The sequence below is a fragment of the Lepidochelys olivacea genome, assembly GCF_965140295.1.
Source record: "Lepidochelys olivacea isolate rLepOli2 genome assembly, chromosome: 1".
In the NCBI taxonomy this organism is placed as follows: domain Eukaryota; kingdom Metazoa; phylum Chordata; order Testudines; family Cheloniidae; genus Lepidochelys; species Lepidochelys olivacea.
The window spans coordinates 291589250-291604182 of record NC_140411.1 but is presented as its reverse complement, the minus strand read 5'-3'; the positions used below and the strand labels follow the sequence as shown (position 1 = coordinate 291604182).

Here is a 14933-nt window from a genome sequence, read left to right as displayed (position 1 = left end):
GTCCAGAGCCCCCTGACTGCCCCTATGTGTAGAAGTTGGAGAGGGGACATGCCGCTGCATCCGGGAGCCATGCAGAGCAGGGCAAGCCCCAGACTCGGCTCCCTGGCTGGAGCGGGGCAAGCCTCAGACCCTGCTCCCCAGGGGGAGCTCAATGGCAGGATTAAAATGTCTGGAGGGCCGGATGCAGGCCCCGGGCCATAGTTTGCCCACCCCTGAGTAGAAGTATCTGCTAAACAATCAGCAGTAAAATAATTATACGTTTTGATTTTCAAATGGCATTATTAGGGTTCAGAATTTCCACTATCGAGATGAATGGGGCGGTTCAGATCTCTCAAAGCTAATGTTTCAGGCTGTCTGCCCCTCAGGAATATGGATCGGAATCAGTGCCCATTTGGAAGAACATGTTCACAACTATAAAGGCTAAAAACTTTTAAAATTGAAGTTTAGATTCTTGAGCACAATTCTGTGGCAGGTGCTTGCTCCATAAATTCTGTGGCCAAATAATTACAGAATACACTGTTCCCTACTTATAACATATCTTTTGTAATGGGATTAAAATTGAGGGTGCAGTAGTTGCCTCAAAATATTTTTTTTAAATTTAAAACAAAAAACATAATGTTTGGAATGCTGGTGTTTTCAGATTCTTATTATTTGCTACACATGTGATATCTCTACAATCTTTTATATTTAATCATTTCTAAACATTAAAATTCTTCCAACAAATTTGTTCTTATTTTAAAGAAAAAATTACTTATTTTTTAGTTTTAGCACAAAGGGAACCCTTCGCAAAACTAGAGAAGCCCCTAAAGGAGTAAGGGAATAAAAAGCATTATATTAAAGTGCTAAGTATTACTGTACTTACTGCTCTCTGGGAACAGGTTACAGGAGGGGAAAAAATGATGATCAAGATTCTTAATTTCTCTAGTGAGAGGGGGGAGTCTTGATTCTGAAAACTTCCCAGGTGGTTTGGTCCTGCTTGTAGTGGAGTTGATCACTGTGCCAGAATATTGTAACTTCAGGATAAAAATGCTGTAATTAAGGAACTAATGGCATTCTTCTCATAAAAGCTGTAATGTTCATATCTAAGGTAGGTGGTATCCTTATTTTACAAAGGGGGAAACTAAGGCAGAAAGTGTCTTATCCAAGACCCCAAAGGAAGTTAGTGTTTGAGCCAGGATCAGAGTTTGGGAGTTCCTTGTTTCCAATCCTTTGCTCAGACCACATCTCTTTTTTAGCTGTAGGGAGGATGGCGGAGGCATGTCTCTTTATTCATGTATATAGTAAAAAAATCAAAGAATCTAAAACTCTCAGCTTTGTATAAGCTTTCTGGCAGGCAAAAATGTATAGCTCTGCATCACACAATGTTGTCACAGAGTTCAGTTCTGGCAAACTGAAATGCCTGCCAGCTGTGCTGGGAAGTCTCAAAGAGATTATGTTCTAGGAGTGGCTTTTGAGGTCAGGAAAATCCTTTTCTTAGGCCAAACTCCTCCAGGGTCCATTTGGATGGGTAGTCTAAAATACTGACCCTGGACCATTGTGCACATGGTGCATGAGTATTCCTGTGTTCAGAGGTACCCAGAAGTTTCCAAGTCAATGTACTCCTCTCCTAAGAGAGGTCTAAAATCTTTAAAGTTGAGAGCTGAATCAGTTTCATACTATATATGGTGTTTGTGCAAGTGATAGAAATCTGAGTGTATTTATAACACTGGTTTGCCGCAGTAATGTGGACTGGGAACAAATGCTTTTTTGGATAATAGCCAGTGCTTAAGATTGATTTTACATGCCCCTGTAAAATCAGTATATAGCTTGTAAAAGACAACAGTTGAAAAAGTGATAGGGGCTTCTTAAAAAAACAAAAACAAAAAACCACTTGAATTTGGAGAAACAGTATATGCCTAGAGGCATACTTGTGATGTGTCATATAAGCAGGATGATAGACTATTATAAGTTGATAAATGCTTTCACCTTTGGAATGCTGAGATGCCCATATTCCAATACTTATAAATTCTTGATTTTACTTATTTATCAGGTACTGGATTTCTTATATATTTTTCTGCTTTGTGCAGAGAGTTTCTTTTAATTACATATGCCTTAAATGTAATACTGTACAAATGTTGTGATTGGAAAATATTACTAGCATTGAAATGAAAAAATCTAAGCATGAAATGAGTTGAGCTGTTTTGCATACTGCTCATAAATATTTGAACAAAAATAGTTGGCAAAAAATGACACACGTGTTTTTGGGTGTGTCAGTTTAACTGTTTATGATCCGCACAGCAGCTTTTTTGACATACCTCATTGCTAGAACTTTGTATTACTACATGGATAACTGCTGTATATGGAGCCTGTATAAGGTAATGATTGATTGCACTGTTTGCTCAGAGCCTAGAATGTAAATTAACTTGTTGTTTTTTCTGCATTTGTTTTGTTCTAGGATGTTCAGAAAGAGAGAGAGACCCACACGTATCTCAGTAAAGAAGAAATTAAAGAGAAGATTCAAAACTATAATTCATCTGTTACTGACAAATTAAAGATGACTTTGGTAAGAGTCACATAGAACTCCTGTAGTTTATAATTGAATAGCTGAGTGTAACTCATATAGTGCATTATTTGTCACTTTGTCTTTAGCATTTTTCGTGTGAAACTATGGCATAATGACTTTGTAGTGTACTACAGGAAACCGGCCGTTTTTTAGCCCTGAAATGTATGTAAGCCACTTTCACCCCTCAGATGTTTGGGGTTAAAGGATAATAAGGGTAGAAACCACAAACTTGTACATGGTATTGTGAAAAGTTAACAGGTTTAAAATACTCTCAACTGTCAATAAATAAATGGATTCCTTCCGTCAGAAACCCTCAATTATACCAGTACAACCAGCACAGGGAGAATATGGCTGTTTATTTTTATCAGACTGTCTATAAGTATGTCTTCTATAAAACTACATTACCATGGCACCCAAATATGTTAAATCAAGCAAAAATAACTCTTTTAGTTATGACACTTTTTACATTAATTTCAGAAAGTTTGATTTCTGGGGATGGTTTTAAGAAGTAGGTTTTCAATGTGATAAGAATATAAATAAAAATTTTACATAATGAAGTTAAGATGCACACTGATCTTCTATAGTAGTTCTAGGATTGTCTATTAATAAAATCGACATTTACCTGGCTAAAATGTTATAACTCAATCTATATATAAACTGTCAGATCCTTTTATGTTCCATTAGATGTACTGTACATCCAAACTTAGAAGTTCTGTTACATTCCAAATTACTTTAGATATGCAAGCGTTATCTACTAAACTGATTTTTGTTATGTATTTTCATATGGTTTGGAATTAATACTTGTAAAATCATGTTGCCGAAAGTCCTGTAACACAGTAATATTTGACTAATCATTTGTTTTCAGAACTAATTATAGTAAGAAACTTTCCACGTTGGTTAGGTTAAAATAAGCATTTAGCCTGAGATATTCAAAGGACTAAGTCTGTTAGGCACCCAATTCCCACTGAATTGCAATAGAATTTGGGCACCTAACCCCCTTTGACAATCACAGCTTTAAGCATTGCACAGCTGTGTGTGACCTTGTGTTATGTATGTGTGCAAAATTATATTGTAGAGCGTGCTTTTAATATAAAGTGTATGCAAATGTATCTGACATATATAATATTACAAACAGAAACTCTGTTAAAACATTATTCAGGTTGCAAAGTCTAGCGCCCAGAAGCTAGGAAATGCCAGAATTTCAGCTCTCTTGTGCATATGCATTATGCAGTCTTGAATGAGCAGGTATTCAATATTTTGTTGTCTCGTTTGGCCCCCCAAGCCTTATTTACTGCACAGTATATTCAGAGCAGGGTTTGAACAGAATTATTAATTTCCTCACAGGCTTTTCTGCGGCACTTATCAGTATAGTATTATGTTTCACTAATATTAATGAAGGTATTTTTCACAACTCCCCCATGAGGTGAGGGACTAGTATTACCCCATTTTATAGATGAGGAACTGAGGCACAGAGAGATCACAAGTACCTACTAATTTTGGGTGCCCCATTTGAGACACCTTGAACTCGACTTTTCAGAATACTTAGTATTATTTAGCACTTCACATATTCAAAGCACAGCTTCCACTGGCTTCCATTGCAACTGTGAGAGCTTAGCACTTCTGCAAATCTGACCCCAGGGTCTCAAGTCAGACCCCTAGAAAATGAAGAACACACAATTAGTGAAAAGTTTTTGGCTTACATGACATGGCTAGCATCCCATAGGAACTCTGCGGCAGAAGCAGGAATAGAATCCAATGCTCCAGGGCAGCATTCAACTACCTTAACCCTTGCTTCATTTACTACACACCTTCCAGCTTCTGCAACAAATGAGGTAGGAGACCTTTAGACAACAGCTTCCTTTACCACGCAACCCGGACTTATTCCCACAGCCAGTCCTTCAGGGGTCCTGTGGAAAAAACAGTATATGATTAGGTAATTAAAGACTGTAACATAATGCATATGCACAAGGGGGCTGATTTAAGGATGTACAGCAACTTCTGGCATTTCCTAATTTTTGAGTGCTTGACTTTGCTACCTTAATACAGTAACTCCTCACTTAACGTCCTCCTGCTTAATGTTGTTTCAAAGTTACGTCGCTACTCAATTAGGGAACGTGCCTGTTTAAAGTTGTGCAATGCTCCCTTATTATGTTGTTTGGCTGCCTGCTCTGTCCACTGCTTGTAGGATTCTGTGGAAGAGCACCGACTTTACAAGGGAGCATTGCACAAGTTCCTCTTCTCTGCCTCCTCCCGCTACCTCCCAGTGCTTCCACCACTGCCAAACAGCTGTTTGGCGGTGCTTACGACTTTCCAGGGTGGGGGCAGGAGTGGGGATGCGGCGTGCTCCGGAGAGGAGGTGGCATAGGAAGAGGTGGGCCTGGAGTGGAGCAGGGACGGGAAGAGGTGGGTCTTGAGCATCCCCCGGCAAAGTCAGCGCCTGTTCTTCTCCAGGGAAGCTGCTGCTGCAATGGTGCTTCCTAGCGTCCTTGCCTGCAGCGGGCTGTGCCTGTGTGAGGTAAGCCAGGGACACTTCCCAACCACAGTACAGTACTGTACAGTATATAAAGCCATTTGTCTGCCCCCAAAAAATTTCCTTGGAACCTAACTCCCCACACTTACATTAAATCTTATGCGGAAATTGGATTAGTTTAATGTTGTTTCACTTAAAGTTGCATTTTTCAGGAACATAACTACAACATTAAGTGTGTGTGTTCCTAGGTTTTTTTAAAAAAGCAAACAGAAAAAACAAATTCCACCATGTTGACATGGGTCATTAGCATGGTTGGAACGTTTAGATACACACACCCACGCACCCACCCCTGCTACTTGAGATAATGGAGTAACTGCTAGCAGTAGTAGGATGTCATCCTCTGAGGACCAGCATGCGGAGCAGGGGGGAAGGGAGAACAGATAGATGGATGTGCTTTCCCAGTGGGTTCGGCAAGTTATAAGCTACTGAAAACAGGGTCTTGTAATGGGAAATGTTGGGTAACCTTAATATTAGGTATTGCTACCAACTCTGCCTATTTTAAATTTTAAAAAGTGTGTGAATATGTTTGGGGGGGAGTTCATGACTATACTAGTTTGATAATCTCAAGATTTATTCTCTCTAGTTTAGATTTTGTTTCTTATGGAAGTATACCATAGAACAAGTCAAATAGGTGGAAGAGGGATAGGTAAAAAGGAGATGCTTTGGTTTTATTCTCCTTTCATACAAAGTCTTTCAGTGGCATTTTTTCTCAAAACTGTTAAGTTTTTTCCTTTGTGCTTTTTAAAAAAAAAGTTTATATTTAAAAGTTAATGAAACCATTGAACAAGTTTTTATTTTTAAAATTTTTTATAAATTTTCTAACATCTGAGTTATGAACTGTAAAGGTTAATTTGTGAAGTCACAGTTTGAATTACAAGATCTCACATGCTTCCTGACTAATATGAATAATAAATTTATAATATAAAATAACAAACCAGTATCTTGCAAACTTATCTCAATTTTTTCCCCAACTAACCACAGTGTGAGCTCAAAACATGGATTAATTGTTTTTATACAGTAGTGGGATCTCCACTTTGTAACCTGCTAAAGCAGAGCTCTGGCAGCTTGTTGGGAATACCAGTTCTCTCTTGGCAGTGTTTCCCCATTTCCACCATTAGTTGGTAGCCTGGTGATGCAGCTGCTTAATTTTTCTACCAAAACTGAAAATTTACCATTAGCTTTCATACGATTATTTGCTTGATGCCTATCTAGATCTCTTAGAATTCAACTGTAATTCCAAAAACTAAAGTGAATTTTGTGGCATGGAGGAATAAGGGAATGTGTCTGGCTCTTATAAAAATTATTTGCCTCATGTATTATGACAGCACATTTTAAAGAGTGCACTGCAATCTGTATTTTATTGCTATTGATGCTGTCATAATAAATAGGTCACTATTTATTAATTTTATAAAATGTTGTGCTTGTCTTCCTGCTGCAGAACTCAAATGGGACTTACACTGGCTTCATCAAAGTTCAGATGGAACTATGCAGACCTATTACTATACAGACTGCTGTGAATCCAGGAGAGCATGCTCACAATAACAACGAGACTTCATTTTACTTGCCCCCAGGCTATGTGAATAAGCTTCATATAAGCAGCATTAACACTGTTCGTGAAGTTATTGAGGCCTTGCTCAAAAAATTTGTAGTGTTTGACAACCCTGCCAAGTTTGCACTTTATAAACGCTGTCACAAGGAAGATCAAGGTATAATTTAGATTTGTTGTCTTTTGATGTTGGAATGGGGAAAGGGTTGGGAGGTGTGTACTATAGCTATGTCTGAGATAAGCAGGATGGGAGGGAGCAGATACGGCAGAGGTGATGGTAATGATCTCATTTTATAAATGCAGGTTACAGGTTCTTATTTTGTACTCTGTGAGAGATAGTGTGTGTGGGGGGGATGTCTTTTCTGGTTGTGGGAGCAGGAGTGCCTTGTGATCAGATTGGCTATTTTTCAGGTATTTGGAGAGTAAGATGAGAAAGCATTATTATCTGATGAGTGAGGCCCTGGAGTTTGTTCCTTTGTAGAGCCATCTTGGTTTAGGCAATGGATGGTAAGATGTTTTGGGAATAAGGACATAAGGGGATAAGAATATATAAAGGGAACGGTATTTGTTGTTTTATAATTATACTTATGGGGAATGAGGATTTGCTGGAATGGATGATAATATGGTGGGAGTGTAAGTCTCTTGGGTAGGTGATGTGTGGGAGTAGGACTTTGCAGTTTGTCTCATAGAAGGGAGTCGGGAACCACTCTGAGGTGGTTTCATTCCTATCTAGGAGGATCCAGAGAGTGATTTTGGGTGACCACTAATCTCCTCAAAGATGCTTTTCATTGCGAACATGAGGTTGCTAAGGTGGGTAGTAGAGACATGAGTTAATGGTGGCTGCAATGTACGGGCAGTTGTAGATTTCCATCATGATGGATCCCGGTGGTGGAGTGGAATGGATTGACTCAATATCTTCTAGAAATTGGGACTTGGATGAGATGTACTTGGTAGCTGGCTGAGATTTATGACAAGACTGAGATAATGTTTAATGAATTGGAGGAAGCAAGCGGAAGAATTGGATAGTTATATGAACTTATTCTTTTAAAATACTGTTTTAGCTGAATAGCTAATGCTCCAAAAATGAATAGGCATCTATATACTGTCACCTACAGTCTACAATGTGGCTCAATGTCAAGATAGAAAATATTAATTTCTTATGTTTTTTGACGTATGCTTAGTGATATTGGAAAACAGGTAGCAGTAGAGTTTCAAAGGTAACATTCCCCTAGAATGTAACAGGTGTTTTTTTAATCTGTTAATGTGCTTGATGTGATTCTCTCCTGGGTTCAGAGTAACAGCCGTGTTAGTCTGTATTCGCAAAAAGAAAAGGAGTACTTGTGGCACCTTAGAGACTAACCAATTTATGAAGTGAGCTGTAGCTCACGAAAGCTTATGCTCAAATAAATTGGTTAGTCTCTAAGGTGCCACAAGTACTCCTTTTCTTTCTCCTGGGTTAGTTAATCTGTACGCAGAGGAATCTCTCCTTGCACTAAATGCTGTTAAAAGCTAAGAGTGCATGTACATCAGGAAGTGCCAAATAAAAATAAAAAATAGATACTCAAGGAGCATTTTCATTTTGTCAGCTTCTTGCTCTCACACTTGGAATCCAGCTGCTTGAACTGACAATGACAGCAGCCAGCTGAAATATGACACTTCTGGCCAGCAGGCATTCTATCTAAACAGGCAGTGTTGTCTTGTAGACAGTGTGCATGTCTCAAGGGGTGTGTGTGGAACCTTCACTGAAGCCTTTTCTTTAGAAGTTCTAATGGCAGTGGCTTGCCCCAGCAAGGACGGGACCTAAAATACAAAATGCCAGATGCTCCAATTCTACCGCTTGTAAATAGGGCCCCCATGTCATACAGACATGGAAGTGGAGGGAAGGCCTTTGCTTCCCTCCACAAGATTGAAGCCCTGTGTTTCTCCTCCTGTCACTGAATGGGTGGGGGTGGGAAATACCTGTAGCCACATTGTGCCCTTGGACACCATACATAGAATAGTGATGTGGAAGGAAGTCAGCAAATTACCAGCTAATTTCCCAGGTTTAAAACTTTTGTTTCAGTTCTTGTTATGTGCTATTATGCTGCTGTTTTTTTGCTGTTTTCTTGTTTCTTTTGACTATGCATTAAAATAAATATGAACGTTGGCTAAGAGCCAGCTCATTCAGTTTGGAGTCTCAGTTATTGCACTCTATTATGCACAACACATTCTGCTCAGCCTTCCCAGCAACGGCTGTTTGTACAAAAATATCCCCAGCAGCGCAAAGGTTTTGTAGCAACAAGTGTATGTTTTGGGGTAGAGATTGGATTGTTTGCTTTTTAAAGATTTTGCTCCCTAGCACGCTTTCTATTAATAGTTGAAATCTTTTATTTGTAAAAGTGAATAATAATTGTAACATTCTCCTTTTGCAGTTTATACATGCAAGCTCTCAGACAGAGAACATCCCCTCTATATGCGTTTGGTGGCAGGCCCCAGCACAGAAACACTCAGTTTTGTTCTGCGTGAACATGAAACTGGAGAGGTTATGGTAAGTTACATCAGTGTTTTTTTGGTTTAGCTTCACTGATATGTTAAATACACTCATTCTCTGTCTCCCAAGTGTCTTTGCATGATGATTCATTTGAGTGTCTATGTAACTATACACAAAATTGTGAAATACTGACCAAAAGTCGCTATGCAGGTTATTTCACACATGGAATATTAAAGCAGTGAGTTCTGCTGTGCAGCTAGAAACAGGTGTTAATTTTAACACACACACACCCCAGCTCCCCCCTTTCACATGGGGTACACCTTTCTGAACAATTCCCCTTGCGCTGAATTTTTCCATTCTTGGGCTCTGTTCAAAGCTGAATACATACTTTTGGAGGGAACATGGGGGAAGGTTAAGCAACATCTCTTAATGTTTTGAGTTCCACAATGGTGAGAAAAACTTCCCATTTTTAAAACACACACTCCCGCTCCCCCAATACTAAAAAGTTACTGAAATTTGAAATTAAATAGTACTCAAAGTACATCCCGAACCAACCAAGTTTTAAAATAACTGGTTGGATAATAAAAGTATATAATTATGATGACTGAGTACTGAAGTTAGTGTGTAAATCACTAAAAATCACTTGTGAGCATATTTGGATATCTCACATTTTTAGCAGCATTTAATCAACTCCTTCCCCCCCCCCCCTTTGTGACATCACAATGTACATTTTCCCTGCCTAACCTGGCCAGGGGGTTGGCTGGTGCTCTTAAGCTGCTACTGGAATAGTTTGCATTACAGTGATTTGTAAATATTTCACTGGAACAAAATCTCCTCCACCCTCACCCCCAAAGCAGATCCCACTGGGAATCAGTACTTGGAAATGATTAGGGTTGAGTGTATCTCTCATCACATGAATAGACCCAGTGAAGTTAGTGGAGCTGCACAAATGAGTGTAGTTACAGAGGACTGGGCCCTATGGTTCTTTTTTTTTTCCATTGTCAAGCTGAAATCACCACAGTGCAAACCAATGTGCTGCTGCCTTGTTAACCAGACAGCTCCAGCAACAGCAAAGGTTGGAATTCTTCCCTCCCAATCCTTTTACCTTAGTCAGGTGTGAAGTTCAAAGCCTACTTGGGACCATGTCAATACAAATATTATTAAGTATCAGACCATTTAAAAAAAGAGATGAAAATGAAGTGCAAAAACTATGTCAGTGCAACATTTTTAAAGTTGCAAGTTGTAAATTAAAATAGTCAATAACCGTGAAATTTAATGTAAATACAGCAACATTAACTGCTACTCTGCACATTCTGTATAGTTTATAATATATTACCATTTGTCAAAATGGTATGCTACAAGAAAAACAGGGATCGAAGTTTATACATCCGTGTAATGTGGCCAAGTTGATGTTTCTGTAGGAAACTTAACTTTATATTTCCTTAACTGTGGAAATTGTGCTAACTTGGCTTTTGTACACCATATAGTAGGAGTAGTCAATTATTTTTTTCTCAAGGTCCACGTTTCTTGGGCAGGGTGTAGTCTGGGTCCAGACTCCAGAAAACATAATTAAAAAAAAAACAATAATAAGTAAATAAAAAGATTCCGGGATTAATTCAGAAGTCTCCAGCGATCTGGATTTGGCCCATGGTCTGCCTATTGATTACCCCTGCCAAATAGTAACACTATTATTAGGATGTAGATGAAATTACTTAGTTCCAATTTTCATTCATTGACTTTGTTAGGATTAAGTGGCTACCATCAAATTAAAACTCAGTCTTGTGTCTGGAAATGTATTGTATTAATGTACTAATTGTTACAGGTAATGCTGTAAAAGAGTGTAGAGAAATGTTTTTCTGTTTTTTTCCCCCATTGTGTTTATTTTGTGGATTTGCAAACACTTCATGTGTAGTTAGATGCCCCATTGTTTCTCACAGAAGAGAGAAGAGAAACGTTTCAAAAAGAAAAAATGTTTGCAAAAACCACAGAAATTAGCAGGAGGACTTCCAGCCTAGTATGAAACTATTTTTTGCTCTTTTCTTGATGCAGAATAGATTCTGAGTTGACAGTGTCCCTTTAAAAATACAATATGAGTAACTTGTGTATTTCCTGTTCACTACATCAGGCTTTCCCATTTTTTTTCCCCCAGTGGGAAGCCTTTAGCCTTCCTGAACTGCAGAACTTCTTGCGTATACTGGACAAAGAGGAAGATGAGCAACTACAGATCTTAAAGAGGCGTTACGCAGCCTACAAAGACAAACTTGAAGAAGCCCTTGATGGAGTGTGGAAACCAGGTTAAAGTGGGGCCAAAGAACACTCAGGAAAAATGCCCTGGAGCATGCCAAACCTAACCGTACAGAACAGCAGCAAAGAGTAGTTTTCTTTATTCAGAAGACTGGTTTGTGAAGTGAGGGTTACCTGTACTTTTCTATACATTTAGACCCATAAATCAGGGCACTTAGTGTCTTGCACCCATAAGTAAGGAATTCTGCATGTTTGTACATCAACTTGCAACCCCCTATTGTGCCTTCAAGGGCTTTCCAGGTTACCTTTGTGTAAGCTCTAAATCTGTTATCTAGGATGCTAACAAATAAGAATTTTTTGACCACTTTTTATTATTTGCTTTAATATTAATGATAGCTTTAAAAGTAAGGAAGTGCAAATTGATCATTTTAAAAATTAATAAAACAGCTTAGCCATGTATGATCAAAAACAGATTGGAGCATTATGTTTGAGACTAAATAGATTTGCACTACCTTTCTGTTTTCAAATATTTACTGTGTAATTTGTGAGAAAACAGTTATAGGTGGAAGGGATGTAAAACCTTTGAGGTTCTGTGAAATTGTGGAAGATTTTAAAGTAGTCTTACTGGAGAAAGTAAAGAGCAAGTTGAAAAGAAAGCAAGAGCAGAGGAAGTGACTATAACAGCTGATGGAAGATTGATGTAAAGTGGAAATACTAATATAGAAGAAGAAATGGAATTTTATTTTTCCTAGTGAGTAGTTGTAAAAGAATAAAGTTTTAGGATGTTCTAATATTATGAATAAGTTTTTAGAATTGTGTACATTCTCACTAGAATAGAAATGAGGATAATTTATACAAGGACTGGGAGGGAAGGAAGGAAGGAGGTTACATATTAGTGGAAATTAAACTGCCTACATTGGAGAAGCTAGTTCCTAAACATGTGAAAGCATATATGGTTTGAGATGTGCAACAAATATAATGAGCTGTTATCTGCTTAAATTTTGAAATGTGGGTAGTGAGTATATCTCATTTTTATAAGGAACACCCACCTAATCGGTCACTGAATGTCTAAATTAGAAATATAGATGCAGGTACATTGGTCTAACTGAAATCAGATCTTTCAGCTGAGGTCCAAAGAGACATTTTTTAGGATGGACAATTTCAAATTGTCCAATCTTATGAAGACATGAAAGCTTCCTCCACTAGTGTGTTTATTTAAAGGCTCAGTAAGGCAAAGAGAAGTAGAATTTCTTGTCTGTATTTCCAAGGAAGCAGAGAATTAGAATATATTGGTCATGTTGTAGATGAATCGCTTAATAACTCCAGTTTTGGTAATTTAAATTTTTTTCTAATTATATTATTTTAAAAAAATGGTCCAACAGCTAATTACCAAATTCTGTACACTGCTGATTTACTTGATTAAGAGTAGGAAAAAAATGTAGCAAAAGAAAATTTTGTACTTTACTGTAACTGTCATTGTTATTCTTTCAGAAATATTTATCGAAAGAAGCACGTTCAAAGATACCAAAGAAATGGGTGTGCAATAAAAGTATGAAGAAGGTTTGAATAACTGACAAGTTTTAGTCATAACCACATGGTGGGGAAAAGTCAGGATTTATGCTAGTAAAGAAATGGATAAATAGTGCTGGCGATTCAAGAACAGCAATTGTTTCTCTTACTGTAAAAATGTTCATTGTAAATTCCCAAGGAATAGTTGACACTTTGGTGACACCTAGTGGATACTCTGTGAAACTCCAAGATGTTTCTGTTCTTTATATGAATTTGACATCATTGTGCCTTTGTTTCCTTTATTTAGTAATGGACACCTCCTTTTTTTTCTTTTGGCAAAATATTTTTTTGCAGATGCAGCAAGACAATCATATGTTTTAAAGTGTTAAGAGAACTTAAAAAGTAGGACTAACTATAAAAATATATATGGTATATCTTGTTTGTTTTTATTTTATTTCACATGTAACATTGTAGGGCATGTGGGACGTTTATCATCGAAGTGAGACACTTTATCATAATGGTTCAGGGAGTACTTTTACATTTTGTTAACATTGTTTTTCTATAAATACTACATCATATGGATGGATATTCGATTAACATCCACTTAATTTATGTAGTGTTAACTATAACAATGTAATCATTAGATAATAGTTAACGTTGAACCATTTGTTCTTCAGATTTCAACACTGTTTGAGTCTGTAGTTTATAGATATGTGAATCTTTTTTACTTGAACTAAATTATCTGTCTTTAAAGTGGGCATCTTCATTTGCTTTAGCCAAAACCTCAATCAGTGTCTTATGCACTACAAGTTTTAATTTGGGGAAAAAAAAAAACTTACTGTATTTTAATTTTGTCGTAGTCCACAGTTAATTGTTGTTAAGACTGTTTTGTTTTATTTTTTTACACACTGGTTACTACAACAGCTTTAATTTAAAAGAAATGGTCAAATCTGGCTCATTTTTTTCTTTTTAATTTTATTATCAAATGATCAAGCTGTCAAACCTTTGTTGCAGAACTGTTTTGTATTAATTATGTGATGGTACCAGAATTATGATTAAATGACCTGGGGACAATGCAGGGAAACCTTTAAAATTTATGTCTTTAAAAAAAAGTTATACTATTTATAATTTTGACAAGTTTAATTTTTATTTTTATAGGGAAGTTTTTATTCCCCTTGATGTTGTTATTGAATGGCAAATGATAGTTCCATTATTAAAGTTGAAGTTGGCAGTACTTTATCATTTGTGTGGTGTTTTACCTTGCTAATATTGTATTACCTGAAGTTCATGTTGTGTTCATTTAATGCTCAATAAGACCTCTTTATAAGGAAGCTACTTGGCAAAATATAGCCTCCTTTTAAGCACAAATTAAGATTTATTACTCATGGGGGAATTCTGTGCCAAAAAATAAACAATTCTGTTCCAAAACATTAAAATTCTGCAAACAATATTTTACAATTTTGCAAATTTTATTTGTCAAAATAACAGTACACAATCACGCCAGTTTCAATTATTTTGGTAATTTATTTCAAAATACTTGTCAGTAAGTATGTCTGTAACAATACAGACACACACACACAAATTCCCCCAGGAGTAGAGAGTTAAAGAAACCCCTATGACAACCCAGTTCCTGTTTCTCTGTCCCGTCCCCCCGCCCCACCAGAGCCCAGGCAAGGGTCCAGACATCTACAACCCCTCCTCCCCTAGAGCCCAACCATGGGGCCCCCCCTTGCCAGATACCCGCAACCCCTCCCCCCAGAGCCCAGCTGTAGGGCCCTCTATTGCCCAGATACCCACACCCCTTTCTCCCTAGAGCCCAGTCATAGGGCCCCCCAGCCTAGACACCCACCCCCCCTCTGCCCCTCAGAGCTCAGGGATCCAGAGGGAAAAACAGCCTGATGCTCAGTCCCGTGCTTGGGTGGAGTTTCCTGTGCACCACTGCCTCCTTCCTTCAGGGCATGCTGGGAACTGAAGCTGCCAGGAACCCTCTAGCTCTCTCCCCTTTCCCCTGGCCATGTCTTCTATGGGGGAGCTGAGTGATACTGGGTCCAGCAGCCCCTAGTGACAGCCAGCAGCACTGTAGCCCATTTCT

General features: G+C 38.0%; 1 protein-coding gene across 3 annotated transcripts in view; it reads left to right on the top strand.

Annotated features, from left to right (window-relative positions):
* Positions 1-14075, top strand: part of RASSF3 (Ras association domain family member 3) — a 169947-nt gene extending 155872 nt beyond the window's left edge. For all 3 annotated transcript variants that reach the window (XM_084639889.1, XM_084639891.1, XM_084639890.1), the window contains 4 exons: positions 2435-2542; positions 6511-6778; positions 9030-9145; positions 11238-14075. In XM_084639889.1, coding sequence (XP_084496015.1) covers positions 2435-2542; positions 6511-6778; positions 9030-9145; positions 11238-11387 — 642 coding nt within the window. In that variant the 3' untranslated portion in view covers positions 11388-14075. The remainder of the gene's footprint in view (positions 1-2434; positions 2543-6510; positions 6779-9029; positions 9146-11237) is intronic.
* The last annotated feature ends 858 nt before the right edge of the window (positions 14076-14933 follow it).